This window comes from Seriola dumerili, unplaced genomic scaffold (assembly GCF_002260705.1).
Source record: "Seriola dumerili isolate Sdu_G_001 unplaced genomic scaffold, Sdu_1.0 BDQW01000003.1, whole genome shotgun sequence".
NCBI lineage: Eukaryota > Metazoa > Chordata > Actinopteri > Carangiformes > Carangidae > Seriola > Seriola dumerili.
In genome coordinates, this window is record NW_019174258.1 from 11,868,859 (window position 1) to 11,892,758 (window position 23,900).

Below are 23,900 nucleotides of genomic sequence, written 5' to 3' on the forward strand. Positions count from 1 at the left end.
TAATCTGTTATATAATAACAAAGTAAGTGAAATGTAGTTAAATTAGTGGGTTCCAGGATTTGATCTTTCTCTTTAACATCTGCAAGTACCAAAAATTTAAAGTAAAAAAGAAATAATGTTAAATTAACCCTTTTCAGTCTGGACTCTGGTTTACAGTTATTGCGGAGGACATGGTTGTCCTCTGTTCTCACATAATTCTCACAGTGTTGCTGCTATATAAAGGCAACATTGCAAATAAATAAATAAATAAAAATAAAAATTGTGGAAAAAAAAGATCTCAAAGTTTTATTCAAACAGAATCTTGTCTCAGATGAGTTTGCTCTGGGACACAAATAGATTTTTCTTCATCCAGTGCTCTGAGCATTAGAGCCTCACATAGCTTGATAAAGAAATTTATCTCACAGGAAACAATAGGCACAAAGAAATGATAAAAAAAACAAAAAAAAAAACATGCCTGGCTCACTACAGTTAGAGAATGTCTTTTGGGGTCAGGACAGTTCTTTAAGAAAAAAGCAGAATGTGTATTTGCAGCTGTGTCAGAAAATCTCTGATGAATATTTATTCATCAGGATGCAGTTTTTCTCTTTTGATTTCTTCCATCAGGGACTCTGCTTTCCTGTTCTGGTACAGTGACACACACACAGGACCTATGAGTAATATGGAGTCCAAGTAATGCAATCACCAAGTTTATACAATATAGATAATGTAGCCAGCACCTCACACTACAATGCTTTCAGTCATCTGAGCTGCTATAGTCAAACACAAACTGAGCGGTTTAGCTGTGTGACAGATGGATTTCAGGGACAAATCAGCACTGATTCTACTTAGATACACGGGTGCAACTAAAGAATTTATAAAATTTTTTGAAGTCTGTCTTAAAACAATACTGACTTGTGCTTGTGCTCATTTATTGAAAGTGCTTTTGGTGGCTGCAGTGATTGTTCCTCCTCTCCATGCCGACCACTTAGAGATCCCATCCTGCGGTGATTCCAGTCGGAGATGGGGAACAAAATCCACAGACGTCATTCTGTGTAGAAGCACACTGTGAAGTTCAGCTGAAGATGATATGAGGGTTCTGCAGTCTGAGCCACATGTGAATTTTCAGCTCACATAAGTTAAATCTCTGTCAGTCATGTTATATACTGTTAGCAATAATGGTTAGCAAACATTTGCATGTTTTATATAAAAATGCTGCAGGTTATGAGTAGAATCACTATTATTTACTGTAAATATATATGAAACCCCTCTTTAAGCAGCTGAACTGAAATCAGATGCTCTTTTTTGTATTATGTTCAGTTAGTTCGACCAGAGAGTAACGACTTTGTTCACGACACAATCCAGAAGATGTCACAGTGCAGATGATCTGTCGGCTCCATTCACACAGCCAAATACAAACCAGTGCCTCTCTGTTACCTGATAATGAAAACCTGAAACCTGACTCCACCATCAAAGCAAACTTTATGAATAAATATTTCTTGTCGCAGTGAGTCAGTGGAGAAAAGTCATTTCATCTTCATCAGATTGAATCACATTCTGTCACAAATGGTTTGAACTGCTTAGTCTTTCTCTGCAGAGGATATTTTTGGCTCTCCGATGTGGAGAAGCAGAGAGATGCACAGAGAAAAGAGAGAGAGAGAGAGAGCGAGAGAGAGAGAGAGAGAGAGTGATGGCTGTCACAGGGAGAGGAGAGGCTCACAGAATTCCCCCGGCGGGCAGTGTGTGAGATCTGGGGCCCTGGGGCCCTTTGGATGGCTCACGCTGAATGGGTGCCCTGGCGAGGTGACCAGGCTCATTCAGAGCAGGTTACGAGGGGAAGGGAATGCTTTTGCTGTGTGTTTGGCCCCCTGACCCACTGTCCAACGTCTGGCTTGGCAGCTTTGAAATCCAACATATTTATTTGCAATGCTCTGAAGAGAGAGGGTGGAGCAGCTGTCAGAATAAAGTCATCGTCCTGCTGACAGCTTCATCTGCTGTTGAAGGGCATCTATGACAGGCACACAATGTCACCGTGTCGTCCAGCCCTTGGCGAAGGACTGTCATATGTGGACTTGCTGGAAATCTAAAAGCCACCTCCCCTCTCTCGAGCTCCCTTGATCCAGCAGAATGATTTCTTTGGCCCAGTTGGAAATTTTTTTGGAATGTTTTTCATCTCGTTGTACAAGGATGTCAACTGGGTAACACGTGGGAACCCTCCTTTTTTTAGCTTGTCCATTTTTGCTATTGCTGTTTTTAACCATCATGAGAGACACAAAGCATTAGAAATATCATCAGTGCTCCCTCTAACCTGATGTGTATTTTGTGAGCCTTGTCTGAAAATTAAAAACCAATGACAGTAAATTAAGTGAGTCTACAGTAAGTGCAGCGTGTAAGCTGAAACATGTACTGTAGGTTTGTACATTTTGCTCAGCTGCACACTGAGGAACTCAGGCCAAGAAGAGTATGAGCTTCAAGTTGTAAGTTGCTTTAAGTCCAAAGTCTGAACTATGTTTTTGAGTGCAAGCCATGTTTTACATTTTGGTGGCAAATAATATGATGCACTTTGCCTTTGCCTTAGAGTTTAAGTAGTTGATTACTCTTAAAAAAAAAAATTATGGCAAGATTAAGATGCATAAACATAAACATAAAATGACAGCAGAGCGGCCTCTGTGTGCAAGCCATCTACAGGTAATTGCATTAGCAATGTAGCTGTACCGCGACCAGCTGGCACGGTGCTAATATACACGAAGTACCCAGCATCCTCTCCTATCAATAAGTCATTATCTGAGCCATGCCACTGATGGGCATCCTGCAGCTTAGACAAAAAGGATGGAGGGGGCAGGAGGAGGCTTCAGCACTGGACTGCTGCCTATATATGAGGAGTTATTCATGCCACAGAGCAGAGGGACCACCACTGTCACCATGGTGGAGATTCAGACTGAGATTAACACTGCATTTAACAAATGGTCCACATTGGTGCGGGCATGTTCTTGCAGGTCCTGGTTTTAAAATGAAATATGATCCGAGACAAGGGTGTAATTCCCAACAGGGATGGAGGGACCTCCCTTCTCATTTTCAAAATCCTACTTTTGTTTCTCCCCCCACGTTTGAAGTTTAAGTTGTAGATCTCTACAAACACTGTCGCTATAATCAAGATGAATGAAGCTCTGAGTTTACAGAGATGTGTGTTCACGGCAATTTAGCTTTATGAGCAGTAGCAAGTACTTTCTGTATTTTTTTTTGCCCTGAATTTTGCTTCTCTGGTAACATACACGCACCCTTATCTTCTTGATCAAGGTTGCTGGGGCCAAATGCAGAAGCTGCTCAGGGCTGAAAATAAATAATCCATCTCCTCTGCATGTTCCCTGGATTAGTAATTTAGTTTATACAAGTCGTTTTTTTTTACAGTTAAGATGCTTCTAATGAGACAGCAGAATTGAACACCAACTATAATGCAGTAAAGCTCTGTATTGTAAAGATGGAAATACAGCACTATTAACTATAAAGTCAAGGAAACTAAATGTAATCATAGGGTTACTGCATCAATAATGCTGCAAATTACAACACACATTTTTACCAAATACAGTCATCCATATGACTAGTGCCACCCTAATTCTAATTATTTACTAGATTGATTTAAATGTAAATGGAGGAAATGGGATTCAACTGTTTTTATTTATTTTGGTCGAACAATCTCTGAATTCGTTGTTTCCCTTCTCACTCAGACACCAGAACTCTTCACAGCAGTTAATAACACCATGGGGCAGGAATTTACATCTGTGGAAAATTACCTTGACAGCAGTGAGATTATCCTCCACCTCACAAAGTAAACATTACAAATTAGGGACATCCCAAACAGTTTCTTTGGCCCCCGCGGTCTGATCCGGGTCCTTTACTACAGGATATCTACCAATACAGAGTCCAGTCTGATGCTTATATTTACATAGCAGCTGAAGATATGCGAAATGTTGAATAAATGAGTATCTGCCACATGGGAACAAACAGCTGCAGTCCGCTGAGTGTTACACACTTCATTTTCACAAGCTTTAAACTGTAAAGTTTATACGCTTGAATTACAGATGTGATATGAATAGAAGTTAAAGTTGTGCAGTGGTGTTACAGAGTGGAGCTTCTTACCTCACAAATGATCTTTGCCTGAGTACAGACAACGGCTGCAGAGAGCGCACAAACCGATGAGTTTAATTTGTCTAACTGTCATCATGTTGCCCTCAGAATTAACATTAATTAGTGACAGCTGATATGACCCACCGCCAGCTGTGTCATTTTAAGCAGCTTAAGCGACACTCAGCGCCGCCTAAAAATGAGAAGCTGTTACCTGAATGTTTTGTACACTGCTACTCTTTACAAAACAGAGAGAAGAGTCTGAGGTCAGCACATTTGTGTCTGTTGCCAACCTGGACGTCAGAACTCACAGCCACTTGCAGAAGTGTGCCCAAATAATGCTTCACATCCACACACTTGCAGTGAAATGCTTGCACCATAGTCTGTCATAAAGGAGAGCAATGCTGCAACACTGGCAGGATGATGTGGGCAAAATACTCCGAACGATAGGAAAGGATCAGCATTTCCTCAGCTTTATTTTAATTAATACCCATTCATTGAAATGTCCTGACATCCCACAGTGTGTTCACAAATAAAATGTAAAAATAAAATTGCTGCTTACAACTGTGCTAATGCAGCGGTGCTTTTCAAATAAAGATGTTTTTGTGTTTTGTGTTTTTGACACAGCAATGGTCTGAGCTTGTCCCAGACACAGAGGAATGTTGCTTCACTCCACATGCTGCCACTAAATATCTGAACAAAAGCTGAACGTTATTGTGACATTAACTGCCCCCCATACACCCACAACACCACCACCAAACCCATCAGCTCGTTCTCCACCATCAGCTCAAATTACCGTCCACCTCTAATTGATATGAACAATAACAGAAGAAAGCTTGTTAATGGTGAACATAATTGTCCCAGACAAAAGGCCAAACACCGTAAATCACACTTTACAGCAGGAGCGAGCAGAAGGCGATGTCTGGGCTGCGGCCAGTGAACGGGGAGATATTTCACTACAGATATCCATCTACCACCTGAATCACATTTCATTACTGGGTCACCCGTTAAACACAACACTGGACTCCAAAGACTCCACTTTCACAGTCAAATACACAACATAACATACTCTCTGTTGGTAGATTTAATGTTTATGAGGGAACATGACATAGGCACCATAGTGACCATTTATGAGTGTGGATTGAGCATGTGTAGGTGTGCAGTAGCATGCTGTTTACTTAATGAAATATATTCAAATTTCAGATGTATATTAAGCAAATCAGAAGTCAGACAGGCTGTCTCTGTGAAAGGTTCATTGTTGCAGTAAAATCCATTTTTCATTCTTAATCTCCTGTGGACGCCTCACTGCTGTGTGTAGTGTTTTTCATTAGATACATTGCATTCAGCACTAAAAAAAGCTGCAGCCTGCTGGAGATGTTAAATGAGGTAGACAAGGCTTAAATCCTCCACTGCGTTGATAACTGGCTCACCACTCTCTATTTCTAACACACTGCTGAAAGGAGGAGGGTTAACTATCAGTTATAATGTGTAACTGAAGATCAGCTTTCCCCCGCGGCTTCACTCCTCACACCCCAGCCCCCCCTCCCGCACAGCGCCCTCTTCCCCAACCACAGCCCTCCCTCCCCTCGCAGCATCCCTGCTGCTGTTGTTGCGGTGGTCTCTGCTTCTGCTGTCACCAAGCCGCTGGTCTTTCAGCTGCCTGCTCCCTCCCTGCTTTTTTTTTTTGCCACTCTCTTAGGCGTCACAAGATTACTGAAGCGGTGCTGACATCTCTATCAGCCTGACCTAACACTCTGCCCTTTTCCTCCCACCCACCATCTCCTCCTCCTCCTCCTCCTGCAGCTCTCCAGGATCCATCACACTCTGGCCTGAGCCACTCACTACGACTACACATTCAAAAAAACAAAAGGGGTAAACAAAAACAGAACTTACAGAAAGAAAAATACAACTAAGTTTTCCTTCTCCAACAGACAGCACATGAACTAAACACTTTACTGAGTTACTCAGGAGTTTGGTTTGCTGTGTTAAGCTCTGAACTCATCACACTCATACTCACCCATTCATCCATTTTTTAATTGTTAGTTGAGCAGTCACATAGATATGCCAGGAACATATTCCACAGAAATACACTTAAAAAACAGTTTTCTACTGAACCTTCTACAGTTAAATGAACTTTACATGTAACAAAATGTGCATTTCTGACTTGTCACTGATTCTAAAAATGCAAAATGGATTTGACATCCTTGAAATATAATCAATATTCACAGAAAAGCCGTTCAGAAAGCCGTTCTTGTACTTGAAAGTTTCGTTTTTCGTGCACTCTACACTTCTGCTCCATTACCTTGGTTTGACGACTATAGATACTAGTGGCTTTAGAAATTATGATTTTCCATAGAAATCCTATGAGCTTAACATGTGATGTAATGTTAAAGATAAAACCAACAGATTACAAAGTACCTAAAATCAGCTCCACCTCAGCCAACTACAACAGTAATATGATATTGATACATGAATACATCAGTAATAATCCAGTAATATCACATAAAATAATATAACACTCACAGGGGGAATTTTTCTGAATCGAGTACTTTTAAATTTCTGTCTTAAACATCAAATTCATGGACTTTTCAAGGACTCCTCAAATTGAAGGACCCAGCACAGCACAGTTTGAGACACAGATCAAGGTTAATCACTGCTACAACACAAAGATTTTTTTATAATGAGAGCTATAGAAGGATTTACAGAAGCTCACAGACAACAATTAAAAAGAGAGAAGGCTTGAATGTGTGAACACTTCTTCGCTGTGCTTTGATACAGTGATGGCAGATTGTGGCCTCTTGCACACATGCAGACAGTGACACACAGCCTATTTACTAATGATGAGTAAAGAAAAACATCAGAAGAACTTCAATCTCTTTTTGCACAGAATATATAAATTCAAGCACTTTCAATAACCCATTTCCCTCTTTACGCCTGTTTTCAAAAACTTTCAAGGCCTAGATTTTTTTTCTCAAATTTTCAAGGATACCTGTGGGAGCACAGAATTTGGATATTTTACATTTTGCTAATAATATTCAAGCCACAGGTCCAATACTTGACATATTTGTATCATCATCAGTATTCTTATATTGTGATTTATGCATAAAAGAATGAATTCTTCTTCTGCCACTGCAGAAAAGTCTATTTCAGTTTTTCAGAGAGTTCTCATTGTGCTTTCATCTGCATGAAATATAAGGAATATAAAGCTGGAGTCAAAGCGGAGCTGTTTTGGGAGGACAATTACTTTTCACATGTTTTGAAAATATAGCTTTCCTTCAGACCACCTGTGTGAAGAGTGTATTGGATATAGGAACAGATGAAGAATTATTTACATTCCACATTTTCTGCTCAGAGTAGATGAGAGAAGCGTTTTAGTTTCAGGCAGAAGATGAAAATGTTCATGTGGCCTGATTCTACTGAGTAACCAAGGACAGTTTTAGGTATTCTTACAACACTACCGCTAATTCTTGATACAAAAAGCCTAAAAATGATATTATATACGATATATGCTGACATAGATTGCAAAACTTTGACTTTAGTATGGCTAAATGGCTAATATGAGTTTGTGTTTTATTGGGATTTTGGCCACATATAATGGGAGTGATGTCACATATTTGCCCTTTAGAGATGCTTTGTGTCCTTTTCAGCTCACAGGCTTCAGTGTTAGTGGAAGACAGTCTGAAAAGCAAACGCAGGCCACACCAATGTTTGTATCCATCACAGTGGCTTCAATAGCATTAAAAATGCACTTGCGCTTGTTTTCTTTTGTTTTGTTTGTGAGGGTGCTCACGCATATGAATAGCAAACAGTATGAAATATACGCAAGTGTATATATATATGTGTATATATGGGACTGCATGTAATTCATCCTTATGGGAAAACAGAGCAGCCATCAGACAGATGACGGCTGTTACATCATCGCTAAAACTGATCTGACTCATTCCAAACACAGCGTCTGCATGTACCATTGCTATATGTGCTAAAAGTATATTTGCACAGTGATATGTACAATCTTTTCTTCCTGACGTCTTGCATTGTCTTGCACCCTGTGTGTCAGCATGTACAGCTCTATAATTAGCTGTCAGTACATCTCTGCTCTGCTTTAAGAAAAACAAACGCCTGTAATTTTATTGTTCCTGCTGAATGAAGTGGTTCTAATTCTGGTCTTTTCACACATATGACCAGTTTCTCTTTTGATAAGTTATATTGAATTTCCCCCGCTGAATGCCGTCTTTGCTCGCCGGCCGCATTCATCCAATCACCCCCCAGTGTTAGCTTTTCAGATTTGTGAGGGGAATGATTTTCATCTGCAAACAAACTGCTGTTCTTGATAGAATTCCTCCGTCCAGACTGAGTGTTGTTATTAAGCAACCTAAAATGACACAGTCTGCTGGGGGGCCTGCCAGTGGAAAGATGCTGTCCATTAGCTGTCAACAATGACCACTGGGTCTACCCTCCCATGGGACTGGCAAGCAAGGCATCGTCTCATCCTGAGTCGGGCTGAGGGATCACACAGGCCCCATTGTCTCAAACAGCCTGGGGTCTTATTGTAGCAGCGCCTCTGGGAAAGGACAAGCCTTCACGTCTGTGGTCTGTTAAAGAATGGGCTTTCTCCAGGCTAAGGCCATGAAAACTGTAAGGGATGAATCTAGGGGGACACAGAGAGGCTACGGAGTAGATTTGGAATAGGGGCACCCCTCCTTAGACGAGTTTGGAGTCCCCATCCAGACCTCCCTCTCCCTCTCCCAGTGCTGACCTCCCTTCTCCACCTCTGTTTAATAATGCCTAGGCCTTGGTCATTATTTTGGGCAGATGGAGACGGGGGCAGGCAGTGAAAGGAGCTGGTGTCACTCCTGAGGAGAGGATGGTAGGGATGACAGAGAAGAAAAAGCGAATCAGAGAAAAGATCAAAAGCAGAAGCTCGCCTTTCACTCGCCTGAAAGCGCTAAAGAGGATAAGGAACGATCGGGCCTGGGGTCTCCTGTCCTCTCTGGCAATTAGACTCAGCTGATGGAGAGAAAGGCGTGAATGGCAGGGTTCAAGGCCCTCTCTAGGACTCACACAACGGGAAGGAGTTTTTTCCCCGACGCCTCCTTTATCTCCCTCTCCTTTCAGAGTGTCAGAAATGCAGCTGAAATATCTCTCCAAAAAGACAGCACAATCCCCAATGCCAAACCTTAATCACAGTGGCTGATGAGATTGAGGGGAGAGGGTGTTGGACGGTGGGGGGCGTTTGAGAGAAAACACATTCTTTTCACAATTCATCTTTACACTTTATATGAGGCCAGGATTCAAGGGAGGTGTAGTAGGTTTATATGTGATAATTAAATTGAACAAATGAGAGTTTCATATTTTCATGAGACAAGAGACAATCCAGGGTACATTGTTAAACACCAATAAAATATATATATTTATATTATAAAGTTTTAAAATCTATCACAGAATGAAGATGTTTCCATGGGGCCTAAGATCTGTCATCATCATTTTTGAAATAAGAAAATTGAATTAAGAAAATTAAAGTTTAAACCCTGATGCACCAAACAAATACAAAAACAAATTCACCTAGAATACACAGTAAATTAGCATGCATGCATCAGCAAGTAAAGGTTACTGCCGTACACACTGTCCCTGATGGAGGGGCAGCCATGATGGTTTTATACAATGGCCTGGACTGTTTCATACAATTTAGTATTCATTTTTTCTGAAGAGAGAGACATCTCAGGCACGGCCACAGCAACACGTCCCACAGGAACCTATTACCATCTTCTACATATGCAAGAGTTTCAATAGGCCGTCTATCATCCTCACAGAGGGACACACGGCTTTTGCTACCAACTTTAACAGCTTGTCATAAAAGGCACACAGGGGATTTCAATTACGCAGGTCATCATAGTATTTGGGTCACACAAATTTAACAGATTTAATTTTAACTTATATGCTTTGGTAAAGGTTGTGAACAAGCCATTTGTAAAGAGAAGAGAGAGAGAGAGAGAGAGAGAGAGAGAGAGAGAGAGACAGAGAGGGGAGTAATTTGACACACAAAGAGGACAAAATGGACAAAGAAAAACTTTAGGGGATTAGATGTTGAAACAGTGGGTTTGTCTGTGGAGTCCTCCCCTCACAGGTTTATTTAGGCCTAGCAGTGTGGACCCCAGCCCATAATCCTCCTGCAGACACACCTGCAGAGGAGAGTATAAAAACCCTGGACTGCCCTGAGTCAAACATCAAGCCTCAAACAGTCTCTCCACACAAGCTCCACAGCCTCTGGACTGACCCTGAAGATGACTCCCTCTGCCAGCCTGCTGCTGCTGCTCCTGCTCGGCCTCTCTCAGGCTCATCCTCTCCAGGAGGAAGGAAGCGCAGATGAAGTCCCAGACACCATGGACATCACCACCAGGATTCTGACTTCTAACAACGCCACCAATGAGATCCTGCTGGAAGGAGACCTGCTAGCTCCCAGAACCAGAAACGCCATGACGTGCTGGTCCCAGAGTTGCCTGTGGAGGAAAGCCTCCAACGGCTTGGTGATGATCCCCTTCACCATGAGCGGTGAGTTCACCAGCTGGGAGAAGCAGAAGATCGACGTGGCCATGAAGTCCTACCAGAGCAGGACCTGCATCCGCTTCGTCCCCCGTCAGAACGAGTACGACTACATCAGTGTCGAGAACAGAGCCGGATGTTTCTCGGCTCTTGGCAGAGAGGGAGGCAGACAGGTGCTCTCTCTCAACAGGCAGGGCTGCCTCTACCACGGCATCATCCAGCACGAGATCAACCACGCTCTGGGCTTCCAGCACGAGCAGACCAGGAGCGACCGTGACCAATACGTCAGGATCAACTGGGAGAACATCGATCCGCAGATGGCCTACAACTTCTACAAGCAGCCCACCAACAACCTGAACACTCCCTACGACTACTCCTCCATCATGCACTATGGAAGAACAGCCTTCTCCATCCAGTACGGGAGGGACTCCATCACCCCCATCCCCGACCCCAACGTCCAGATCGGCCAGAGGCAGGGCATGTCCTACTGGGACATCATGAGGATCAACATGCTCTACAGCTGCTAACAACCATGCTTCTGATCAAAATTATCATTTGGCGAAACAAATTAGCTCAATAACAAGGGCAAGTTTCTGGTATATTCTTTCACAACTGGACAGGATGGTATCGGATCTATTAAGTGTGTGAAACCTTTGATCTGTAATTTGACTCACAATTGCAATAAATTCAAGCAAATGATACATGTTTGTTTTCTAGTTTTGCTTATAGAATTTATATTACTTATGTAAATCATTTCACACATACACTGGAAAAAGCACAAATTCACACAAGGCTCCAATGGAGACAAGAAAACGTTGACAATCTAATCTCATTTTCATTTAGGGATTCTGGTAAAAATCTATATTTTCCTTATTGTCAAACAATACCATGAAAAGACCCAAACCAACAATGACCTGGTTCTACTAACAAGTATGCCTTATGTGTGTTTCTAAAGCCTGACATAACTTACTCCTCTGTGCCAAAGAGTTCCACTGTTTCAAGAAACCATTAAAACACTGTTGCACTGGGCAACACGTTCCTTCATAACCATGAACACACAAATGCAAATGCAAACGCAAACTTAACTAAACCGACCTAAAAACTGACAGTTCAACTGCATGAAAAACATGACGTTTTATATAATTAATAGTTAAGTATTATCAGGTTTACTATATTGATATATACAGATGAAAACACTTGGACCATGACAGGTGGAGTTGACGTAGGGAACCCTGGGTTCATCTGACAGGGCTGTGGGGGCAGGAGGTTGACTATGCACTCTGTTTTCAGTGACTGTGAACTTTTAATACATTTACATCCGAAGGTTTGTGATTCTAACTCAATTTTAGGACTTTTTTATACTATTAATATGTAATATCCAGGTGTCAGAAATAAACCAGCCAAAAGGCCGACATAATATCTATACATTGGTCTCTCACCGTATCATTTTGCATCTCCTCTGTCGATCAGAGCTCTTGGCTGCTTGTAGCCTCAGGCTCCTCTGGATCAACGGCTTTGATGTTGGCCTGCTCCGGGACAGCACGGTCAGCCCACAGCCTCTGGGCAGCAGCACAGTCAGTACACACTGTGTCTGTGATTTACCTGGACCCAGACTCCCTGAAGGATTGTCAACACTGTGGGGAGCGTTGGGGTGGTCTGTGGAATGTCCACAAGGTCAGAATCAAGCTCATTACTGAGACAACGTACAGCTAATGAATTTTGACTGAAGAAGAGACAGAAATGAAATGTTTTAAAAATCAAGGCTTTCAGTGACAAAATTGTTGATCACAGATGAGTTGAAACACTTCCTGTTGCTGTAGGACTGTAAAAAATAAAATAAAATAACAATAAGTCTTTAGCTGCCAAAATGAGAACTTTACAGATTGATTTTTTTAAAGGAAGAGTCAGCTATTTTTGGAAATGTGCTCATTCGCCTTCTTGCCAAGAGTTAGAGGAGAGGATCCCTCTCATGTCGGTTCACTAAAAATGAGACATCAGCCTGGCTTAGAGTAATGGAGAGCGGGGATGATTGTAACATTTTTGACATTTCTGTCTTTATCTTGGAGCCAGTATCTTTTAAGCCAGTGTGTTCAAAATGTAATACAAACCAGTTACACATGTCTGTTATTAAACGGTGTGCGTGTTATCTCTGTAGACCGGTTAGTTGTAACATACCCTGGGGTGAAATGTAACATTATGATATAAAGATTATGGCAAAAAACTTGGTAACGAAATCTTTTTATTCAACACTTATCTTTTTAACATGTGTGTCTATGTATCTGATAATGTGACCCAGACTCTTGTAGCCATGAAGTAGCTTACTTTACAGCTAACAGCTAAAACATTATCAGTGACAACTAGCATGAAACACATCTGCATAGACACACAATAAATATCATTTAAGTTTGAAGAGTTTAACTACAAAGCAGGCAGTGCTATTACAAAAATAAATGAAGTAAAAAAGTGTACTTTCTTACCTCAAAATTCATTTTAGCTCTATAATTGGCTTTCAATCACAGGGTGCTACTTCATCTCCTACTTTGAAGTTGGCTGTTGCCAAACAACGAATTAGCTACTTCCGCACACGTGAAGAAGGACTAAATTGAGTGTATAGTGAATCAGGTGATTCGTAACTTGTCCTGATTGGAGAGATGGGAAGATCTAATTTGTTTAATTCTTATTAAATCTTAACCGTAAGAATCACACGTTATGGTTTTACAAGGATTATGTACTGGTCTATTTCTTGGCTAGGCAGTTTACTTTCTGGGGTCTCTGCTTATTGCCTGGCAACAGTATGAAAACAGCCTTTCCTCGCCACTTCCTCTGGGCTTTAGCTTCATATTTAACAAATCAACATTCAACCAAATTGTTGAACTGTCTCTTAAAACTGGTGCTTTATTTTCCTTGAAAGTAAAATATTTTAGAGATAATCACTGTATATTAAATTCATTAACCTTATGCTTCGCTCTGCTTATTTTCCTAATTGAAACCTAAAAGATAATTCAAGAAGTGCATTCAGAGGTCAAACTGCTCACTCCAGCCATGCAGTGTGAAAAGCCGTCCTTTATTAAAACATATTAGCAGTTCTTAGCCAGAGGTCAACAGCAATGATGGTAATGATGATTCTCTTTTCAGAGCAATTTTAGGATAATCATACATCTCTTATCGCCACAATTTAAGGATCATCATACATCTCTTACATTGAGAGCTGATCTTTGGAAACTGACCTCAGCTCAACGTGACCTGAACAGTGTTTGACTGGAATCCACTTCCATGTTTCTGCTTTAATGTCATGTTGTATCCCCTTTTCCATGAAAGTGACTGTATAATCCTACACAGGATATCAGTGGCCACATGGTTTCAAACTAGCAGCCAGAGTCTGAGGGTGAATGGTCATAGAAATACACTGTGAGCCATAAACCAACCACCTGGGCTGTCAGTGTGGACACAGCTTCCTGCTGCTCTGCAGTTTGCTCACCGGTGATCTCTTATGTCGGGAAACAGCTAAACACTATGTTGCTCATTAGACCAAATGGTCCATGCTGGATGCAGTTATTGATGAGTTAATAGACTTAATAGATAATAATGGTCATTGACACCTTCTGCAAAAATTTATATGCAGCTCTTCTCTGCGCGCGCGCACACACACGCACGCACGCACGCACGCACGCACACACACACACACACACACACACACACACACACACACACACACACACACACACAGCTGAATGTTCTCGGGTCCGATATTGAGTTGTAACAAGTCTTTTGAGACCTATCAGCTGCCGTATTTGTGGCTCATCAGAATGCATGTGCCACATCACATTAGTCCCCACGTGTGAACCGTGATTTTACTTGGTAATTCTGAAGCGTCTTGCTGCCCATACATATTCATGCCGAGCCTATAAGTGTCAAATTGAGATGTCCTTCCAGTGTCCTTGACAGCGGGTTATTAATATTGAATACCTAAGTCAACATTATAACTAGATGAAGAGATACTCAGGTCATCGTCTGCCACGTTCTCCACACTCTGTCCTTAAGACAATTGGGCAAATGATCAAATTATTTCATGTGTGTGTAGCATTGTGTGGGATATTATGTGTACATTGCATTAAGCAGTTAAGTGATATTAAGCTTATTTCCATAGTTTCATGGACTTATCAAACAATCTAGAGTTAATAGACATCAGTTACACTCTTAACTATCTAATGAGGTCAATTATCAAATACTTTCATATGTAGGACATCTGTGTAGCTTTGATAGAAAAACTAGCTGATTCTTATTGTATTTAATGGGACAAATGTTCCTCTAATTTTCCTCATTTCTCATTTAAGAGGCTGCTGACTGGGAGCCCACGCGCTCTGACTTAAAAGCCATAAATCCCAGGGTATTACTCTGAACGCCAGCATCTTAACTATTCCAATTCTCCGATCCCTACATTGGTGCGGCTGTTGTTGCTTGTGGGTGCTTTTAAAACCCTCCTCCTCCTCCTGCTGCTGCTGCCGCTGAGTGGTGAGCAGCCCGGTACCGGAGGTTTGTCTTGCTGCTGTGTTTGATAGGACGCTGGCTGCGGGCATCTCGTCACAGCAGCTGAGAGGAGGTCGCAGAGGTCCTCCTGCTTGTGGCGACGCCCAAGGGCCATCAACACAGCGGGGAGCCCGGGTGCCGGTGAGGTCTCCAACAGCCTTGCGTCGCTTCATGAAAGCCTAATGAAGAGAGGGGGGCTCGGAAACAGTGCTGTAAAGACGCCCACAATCCTGCAGCACGGGTGCATGGAGAGGATGAATATGGCGTGCAGGGGAATTCAGACAGAGACAGAGAGGCAGATAGAAGATGCTACACTGTGTGATTGTGGCATTTATTGCTGTTACACAAAAGAGACACAGTCTTCATCAGTGATTGTCTTCAATAAATAAAGTGTGTACAGAGCACAGAGCATCCTCTGTGTAGGATAATCTAAAACTAAATGCAGGCACTCACCTTTGTGTGTAAATATAAATCCATCTGGTGACATTGAAGGAAAAGTAGTCACATAGCTCTTTATCCAATTTCAAACGTCAATGGAAGAAATAGAGGAATATAACATTTCATATGTTGCTGTATGGGCATACAGTATAAAAGGTAGGAAAAGTGATTGCAACCTCAATTAATATTTAAACCACAACGATCATGCACTTAAAAATATAACTATTCTCTAAAAATATTTTCTGCCTTATGAAGACTTCTACTTTTTAAGTAGCCCATAACGAAATTTACTTTATCCCAGTAACAATTTTTTTCAAAAGGTGAATGATCTATTTTAGAATTAAAGTCATCATATCTGTCAATGTAAATTATGTAAAAATATACACATACCAAACATATATATTCCGTATAATACAAACTGATATTTCAGTTGGTTTCAGGAGAACACAGCCTGGGACCAGGAAGATAATATAAAATAAAGCAGCCTCTGATTGAGTATCTAAAATAAACTGTACATACAATAAAACACCTACAATCTTTGGACATAACATTACAACTTGCTCCAGAAAAATGCACAGATCAGTCATATTTGTAACATGTAAGTAATCTCTGCAGGGTCCTCAGTGTGGATGTCTTTGGTTGAAAGGTCTTTAGGTGCAGGTCTATATGAGCGGTGCGGAGCTATGTCTCACCACAGCAGATTAAGACCTACCACACACCCTGAAACCAACAGAAAGTGAGACTGTGCAGACCACCATCGGACCCACTGGAAACAGTTCTTAGGTAGGAAGCCCACAAGGGCAGCATCAGGTCCTGTTTACGAGATTTTCTTCTTCCTGCTGCCTCTCATCTCACTGTACTGAACCTGCAGGAGATAAGCAGCAGACTCAGCACCACAATGAGCCGCATTTCTTTTTCATTTGTCTTATGCTGCTTTTATTCAATTACTACAACTAAACAAAAATATCTTTACTCAGGCAGTGTAGGATGATGATGTGCACTGAGCACAATGACAACACTCAGTTATGGACAAAACCACAGCGGTCAGTGGAGAGCGCAGAGAGTCAAACAGAGACCCAAGGGCATCAAAGAAGGAAAGAGAGGAGACAAAAAGGGGTCAAACAGCTTAGAGTGAGAGGGACAGAGAGAGAGAGAGGGAGAGGAGGAGAGAGGACGGTGTGTAAAAAGAGAGGGGACAGAGAGGAGAGTGGGAATAAAGGATGAATAGAGGTCACACAGATGGAAGAGGAGAGATTTCTTTTGAATAGTTCATACTAAGTCTGTGGTTTTTGGATAAGGCAGCCGTTTTGAACCATCAATGGTCCTGCAACCTTGACGCTGACTCTTGTGGCAAATTTTAACATCAAAGTGATGTAAATTACCGAAAAAATTTGGTATGTTATTTTAGTTCTTTTTGGCTGATATGAATTGGAGGAGATGCAGTGATACAGGCTGACAGTCTGCTCAGGCTCAGTTCAAACAGGAGACATCAGGAGCTGCGTCTCCCGTCTCAGCCTGGGAACAGCAGCAGACCTCCACCGTATCATGACCAAAACACAACAGAAATTATACAGGGCTACGTAATTATACAGATGAAGCTAATTATACAGAAAACAGGGAAGAATGCCTGGGAGTTGTTGTAGTAAAATGCAAAGCTAGCGGGCTCTGGGATTTTGGGCTTCCTGGCCGGCTGATCCAGCGGGGCTTACCTTCTGCACATCTGAAGGCACCCTCACCAGGAAATCAAGAACCTCATTGTTGTCGATGCTGTACGGGTTCCGTAATTTCTTGGTGAATTTATTGATACCTAAAACAGAAATTCACACCAACATATCATTAACAGTAGTCTTTTGTAACTGCACTCTTTGTTTCCACACAAACAGAAACCTGCAGAGGAGGCTCCTGCTGTCCAAGAAATATTACTATGAGTAGTACAGCATGTGCTTCTTGCGTCTTCTTGTTTTACTTTAATTTTTTAGGCTGGATGAATATTATACACTCCAGTTTTCAGTGAGACATTTTAACAATAGAATATGCTTCACTTCATCATCATAAGCAGCTAATGGTAAAGAGATAAAGGGGAAGAAGTGACAGCAGCCCGAAAATATAATACATGTAATATAAATCCAACGTGTCATAGAACAACAGAGTAGGAAACCAAAAAATAAGGGGCGAGCTGGGAGACAGCAAATTACAGTTAGTGGACTGGGGGGGTGGGCCACACGGAAAACATAACAGTGCTTGACACTCACCCCATAATAAAACTATGTAGCGTACAGGGATGTAGTATGTGAGGATTGCTGCGATGACAAAGATCAGCAGAGCCAGGCTGGACAGGAACGGCACAGACCAGTTGAACGTGCTGACAAATTAAGATCACAAACATTAGCTCAGTAAGTGTCAGGAATCAGAATTTACTGATTGCACATAAAATACAGTAGTTGTAGGGAAAATAATGAAATGTAACTGAGGCCTCAATAATGCAGACTTTTTTCTTTTATAATGGATAATTAAAGGGCAATTAAATAATATGGTAAAAAATATTCAGTATGTATTCATACAATCCATTTCATACTGTGATCATAAACATTTACGATCCCTCTATCTGAAATAAAAATAAATATTCAATAGTACAGAGCAAACATTTCTGATGGATCTTTTAATTCTTACTTTTTAATCCTCTCCCCAAAAGAAGCGATCTCATCCAGCAGGTTTTGAAGCGTGATGACAGTTTCTTGCACCATGTGGATTTTCTCCATGAGCCCTCTCCTCTCTGACTCCTACAGCAGCAAACAACACAAACAGCAACTGCTTAGAAGAAGTTCACACACTGTCTATGACTTTCAAGTTTTTTTTTTTTTTACTGTTCCTGTTTTCTGTTCTGCTGGTAGGGAAAGTTATTCACGGGCAGTAGTACAACATTTTTAGCACAGACAGTAAAAACGAACATACAAACAGATGTGATTTAAAAAGTAATGAATGGTAATAGTATAAACTGTCCTGTATTAATATTTCAGTAAAGTTCAAATTGAACTCTGTCATCATGAATCTAATGAAAGTTTGGAGTTGATTGAAAATCACTGTTGCTATAATTCATTTTGACAGTAACTGACATGCAGCTTAACTCTTAACTCTCCAGAGCAACTGAAAATGGTGTTAGATACTTTTTGTTTTTACATGATCTACTTTCACAGACATTCAAACATTTTGTACAAACCATATTTTATTTATTGTAATATACACATAAGATGGTATGATAAAGAAAATGGAGGTAAAACTGTGATACAATGCTTTAACTGTGCTACATGTGAATACTCTGATGTGACTTTGTGTTAACTACTTTACACTGCCCTTGTCATTGGGATAATGTAGGTAGATAATTCCTGTAACCAGGTCATTCCTGGTTAAATAAAGTTTAAATTGTAAATGTAACATTTAATTATTTGTTCTCTTAAATGAAAAGGTTTTATTATTCTTATGTAAATGTTCTTGTTTTGGATGGTTTGCAGCATAAAAAGAGCAAAAAAATTCTTGATAACTTGTCATCTCAAATATAAACTAACTGAGCTTGTCCAGCTTTGTCTCGTCAGACGGATTGTTGAGACATTCAAGGCCACAGGTTTGATCCCTGTAGCACTTCATAATAATGCCCATCCAAGAGTCTCTGAGAAAGAAAACACAACACTGCAATAGACTCATTCAGCGCTGCTCTAGATGAGAGTGTGCAAAATGTGAATGTAAAGGCAGATACTTTGAAAGCAAGTTTGAACATGTCTTTTTGAAGTGAAAGGCTCTTCAGAATGGGACTGGACTTCACATTATGAAAGAGAAGAGGTACCATTCTCAGGCTAGACCAGATCCCAGGAGGGAAGGACAGCTTTAAAGTAAACAGAGGAGACCAGATTCTCTGGAGATCTCTTCCGTGAGAGCCAGACTTCAGACAGAGACACGGCCACATGTCCACATCAAACGCAGAGGAGGGTTACAGGACTAAAGAAAGGAGGTGGGCTCTGTGGGGATGGCGGGCTGGCAGTGGTGGTTATTGAAGGAGTGTTTACTGGCCAAAGCCATGGTCTTTGTCACCATGTGATCTCTGTGATATATGTTCGCTTCTGCTTGGAAACACTGAGTGATTGCTGGCTCACTGCCATCAAGACTTTGGGGATGAGCCTGGGAAAAGAGCTGCAGAGGGGATCAAACCTGGGATGGTTCATATGCACGGTGACTATCAGTCTAAAAAACCATATGGAAGACAATTTAGCTTCACCTCAGTCAAATATCCATCACTGCACTAAACCACTTGAGCCATTTCAGGGTCATGTTCCCACTGGAACCAGTATGAGAACCACTTTACATGAGGCTGTCGCAGGCCATTCAAAACGTCTACAATAAACTGCTGTCATTCTAGAGGAATATTTCATTGCCTAAAAGCATTGTAACACTTTCAACACAAACTTTCAAAATGAGCTTTGGAAAAGCATTTCTAAGAGCTGTCATTAGTCCCATATTGATGGTATTATATGGCGTGTTAAGCGCAGGGACTTTCCCAAATGCAGCAGAACCTTTTCCCCCATCCCTCTATTTGCATATGAATGTGTTGTGACATGAGGAAACGTCTTCATTAAGCCCAAATGTCTTTTGCTAACCACAAGTTTACAAAGACATACAACTAGCTGTTGGCAGGAATCAAAATGCATCAGAAGATTTGGTACTGAATAAAGAGCTTAACAACATGGAACCATAGATCATCGGCAGATACCTTTGTCAACATGAAACAAAATAAATAAAGCTAAATTCTCTTCTATTCATCAGCATTCAGAAATACAGAGTCAACAAAAAAAAGAAAAATAAACAGCCAGCACATGTACGTACCTTCTCATCGTCCTCATCCTCATCTGCCAGATCCATATTGTCCTGAAAACAAAATAATTGTAATGGAGAGGTGAATGATTCCAAGATCTTTTACATGATACACTTTGTCTCATTGTGACACTGGGACTCTGTATCAACTCCAGTCGCTCAGTGGTGACCCTGCAGTCAGCCGCCTGAAACAGTTAAGTTAAGTTAATGCTTATGTTGGTCTATATTTTCTGAATGTGTGCTGGTCTGTATTTTCTGAATATGGAAAATAACCACTGATTGTTACGTTAACTTAAAATACCAGCCTGTTTCTGCAGCCCCAAAATGACAAAAAAAAAAATATATATATTTTTATTTATTTATTTACTTATTTGTGATGTGTCAAAATTAATCAAAGGTATGAAATGATCTATTTTCTCAATGAACTTCTTAGTATAATTAATGTTCTTGGTTATTTCACATGACAGATTTTCTATCATTTTTGTTTTGTCTGGTTTGAAGTGAGTGGGACTCACATTCTCACATTCTCTGAACCAATCAGGACTGAGTGACATTTGAATTGAAATCTGACACTTGTGAGGTTATTCCCTCATGTTACCAGTGAATCATATCTGATCATTAACTTTACCCACACAGTCCGGATGCAGCAGATTAGTTTGAGTAAATATATAATATAATAATTGTGGCATATCTACTAATGGATATTTTAGAAATGAAATTAGGAATCACATTTCTTGGAGCTTTAAATTAATTCTAATAAAAAAAATTTAAAAAAGAATTCTATCAAACTTTTACCCAGTGTCAATTATGAAAAATATTATGAAATAATAACACCCGGAGCTTATTTTAAAAAGATTGTTGCAATATTTTTGTGTGTCTTAATTAACATGGTTGTAGACCTAAAACGGTTAGCTGATTAATAGTTTAGTGTATTGACAAAATTAACTGCCAATTGTAATCTCTCTGTGTTTTAGAGTGTTGAACATAATCCTGGGCTCTGAGAACCAGTGAGTGACTATTTTTCAAAATTTTGTGGCATTTTACAATCTAAACAAGTGATTAATTGTCAAGAAATTAATTGATAATAATTAGTTGCGCCCTACCTAATTATAAAGCAGCGCATATTTCATTGATTTCACATCATAATAAAGTATGTTGTTGCCTGAACAGTTCTCTGTGTATATAATTTGCTATAACCTATAGTGTGTGCTGAACTACCACTACTGTATACAGTAAATACAGCTGCTATTCTACACTGGATAAAGACAGGATACTACCTTTTTTTCCAGTGATAAAACTGGTAACAGTAAGAAAAAAAAAAAACACTGTTAATTGTGACCTTTTCAGAGCAGAGCGCTAAAAATCTTTTTTTATTTGACCAGTCACAACAAGAACCAGGCAACAGACCAATTACAGTGAAGAACAGGCAGGATGCAGGACAGCAACTAGACTGCAGAAAACACAGCCAATTAGCTTAGGCTATAATGATATGTTGCATTAGTCCTTTCACTGAGTTTTCTATGCTTATGTATTATTTCATTATTATTTGCTATGTAGAAAGGTGCAGCTGGTTGCTATGGAAATGGTGAATGGACAGCACTTATATAAACAAACAGCTTTTAATTATGAGAGCAAAACGTGGTTGAGATAGTTGTTTTTCTATAAAGAAGTGAACAGGAGCCTGCAGTGTCCCTGGGCTGAAGGAGAAGAAGATGGATGAGCTCTGCTCTGGACTCACCAGGTCTTGACTGACCCGACCGGAGCGGATCCAGAGGTAGTTCCTCAAGATGAGCAAAACCAGGAAGAGGGGCAGCATGTAAAACTCCCAGTACCACACTGTCACCACGAACACCTGCAGGCAGAGGGCCGCACAAGTCAGAGATCAGTCAGATCAGGCACCAGGGTGATGGCAGGACAAAACAAACTGCTCTTCATTAAGTCACACTCAAAGACATTTTCAATTGATCCTGAATCCCTGCTAGCTAAAGGTTGATCCAATCTGCTATTGATTACATAAGCACTGATCAAGCTGATGAGGGCTACCCCTGCCACTATAAAAGCCTGGCTTCCTACATACAGTTATCCTGCATACGCTGTGCAGCGCGGCCACTCTGCTCAGCAGGACTGACTCTCCCTCCAGTCCCTGCATATACACTGACATTAACCACATAGGTCTAATTGCTCTGCCTCTCTCATCTTGTGTACATTAAAGCTGACCGCACAGGGAGGGGGCGGGGGCCTGTGTGTGAATATGTCATTAAAATCCATCCTTGTGGCGCACATTCCACCTGTGTGCGGTTCAGGTAAAATGGATGAGAGAATAAAGAGAAATGGATTGTGATGTCTGGATCGCTAAATGGAACTATAAAATAATCCGGTAAGAGCGGCCAAAATGGCAGTGAGCCAAAAGGCGTGGGGAACGGTTTACAGGTTTTTAAATGCTAATAAAAATAGAAGTGAACATCTGGTAAAGACATCACTCTCCTCTGAGGCACCAACTGGCATAAAAGATGATCCCCCTCTTCCTCGCCTCCACCACCACTACCACCATCAGCTTTAATGTGCAAAAAGCCAAGCACGCTCTTGACTGTGTTATCACAAGCCAAAACAGGGCCTGGGAGAGGAGATGAAACCAGTTCCTCACTGAAAGGGTTATGTTTTATTAGTGAGGACTTTGTAATGAGTGGGAGAGCCGGGACAAGGGGAAAGCCAAGTCACGCTTTGGTGGAAATGTATACTCAGCCCATAAAGATTGTGATAACTGCAGCCCATTTCAGCTTGAGAGGCATTACACAGTCTTCGACAGCGAAAAGGGATCTGGAAATACAATCGAGATTAGAGGAAACAAAAAATATGAAAGGCTACCTAATGTTGGGAGAGCTACTGAACTGGAGGGTAGCACATTTCCAGAATGCAGTAGGATTTCCACACTAATGCTTGGGGAAGGGTTTGCATCGCACAGAGGTAATCCAAGAGCACAGAAATCACTGCCATCACTGAAACCACTCACTGTTGTAAAGCCAGAACAAGTAACCTTTGCGGAACAACCTCAAGTGACAATTATGGGACAATTGATGAATGCTACAACGTAGAGTAACAGTAGCACAAGAGGAGAAGATTCTTAAAGTCAGTGAACAGCACTCTCTAGCCTAGTCCAGAATACAAAAATTAGCTAGCATTAGCTGCCATAAACTAATGACACACCAGAACAAGTAAGCAAAACATTATTAGAAAAGTTAAACAGCATAAAATTTAAGATTTTACATTGTTACTACTGAACCCCCAGTAGGTTATATACAGTAAAGTTGACTCTGTAACCTGCTAGAAATATAGGTTTGATGAGGAAACACTGCTGGATGCACTGTGGACAAGCTGCAAAATACATCAATTTTGGATGAAGATTGTTCTTATGTTGCCCAGTTTGTATTGCATCCAAA

General features: G+C 40.9%; 2 protein-coding genes across 4 annotated transcripts in view; one reads left to right on the plus strand and one right to left on the minus strand.

The window, feature by feature from the left end:
• Positions 1 to 10,379: 10,379 nt before the first annotated feature.
• On the plus strand, positions 10,380 to 11,165 carry LOC111218609 (high choriolytic enzyme 1-like). Its single transcript, XM_022740985.1, has one exon. It carries the CDS (start codon positions 10,380 to 10,382, stop codon positions 11,163 to 11,165), a length of 786 nt encoding a protein of 261 aa, XP_022596706.1.
• Positions 11,166 to 15,480: 4,315 nt separating this feature from the next.
• The window catches only part of LOC111221677 (multiple C2 and transmembrane domain-containing protein 2-like), a 35,723-nt gene continuing 27,303 nt past the window's right edge, over positions 15,481 to 23,900 (minus strand). For all 3 annotated transcript variants that reach the window (XM_022745191.1, XM_022745174.1, XM_022745183.1), the window contains 6 exons: positions 22,202 to 22,315; positions 20,476 to 20,517; positions 18,274 to 18,383; positions 17,856 to 17,965; positions 17,313 to 17,410; positions 15,481 to 16,468 (listed from right to left, as the gene is read on the minus strand). In XM_022745191.1, the coding sequence (XP_022600912.1) occupies positions 16,421 to 16,468; positions 17,313 to 17,410; positions 17,856 to 17,965; positions 18,274 to 18,383; positions 20,476 to 20,517; positions 22,202 to 22,315 (522 nt within the window). In that variant the 3' untranslated portion in view covers positions 15,481 to 16,420. The remainder of the gene's footprint in view (positions 16,469 to 17,312; positions 17,411 to 17,855; positions 17,966 to 18,273; positions 18,384 to 20,475; positions 20,518 to 22,201; positions 22,316 to 23,900) is intronic.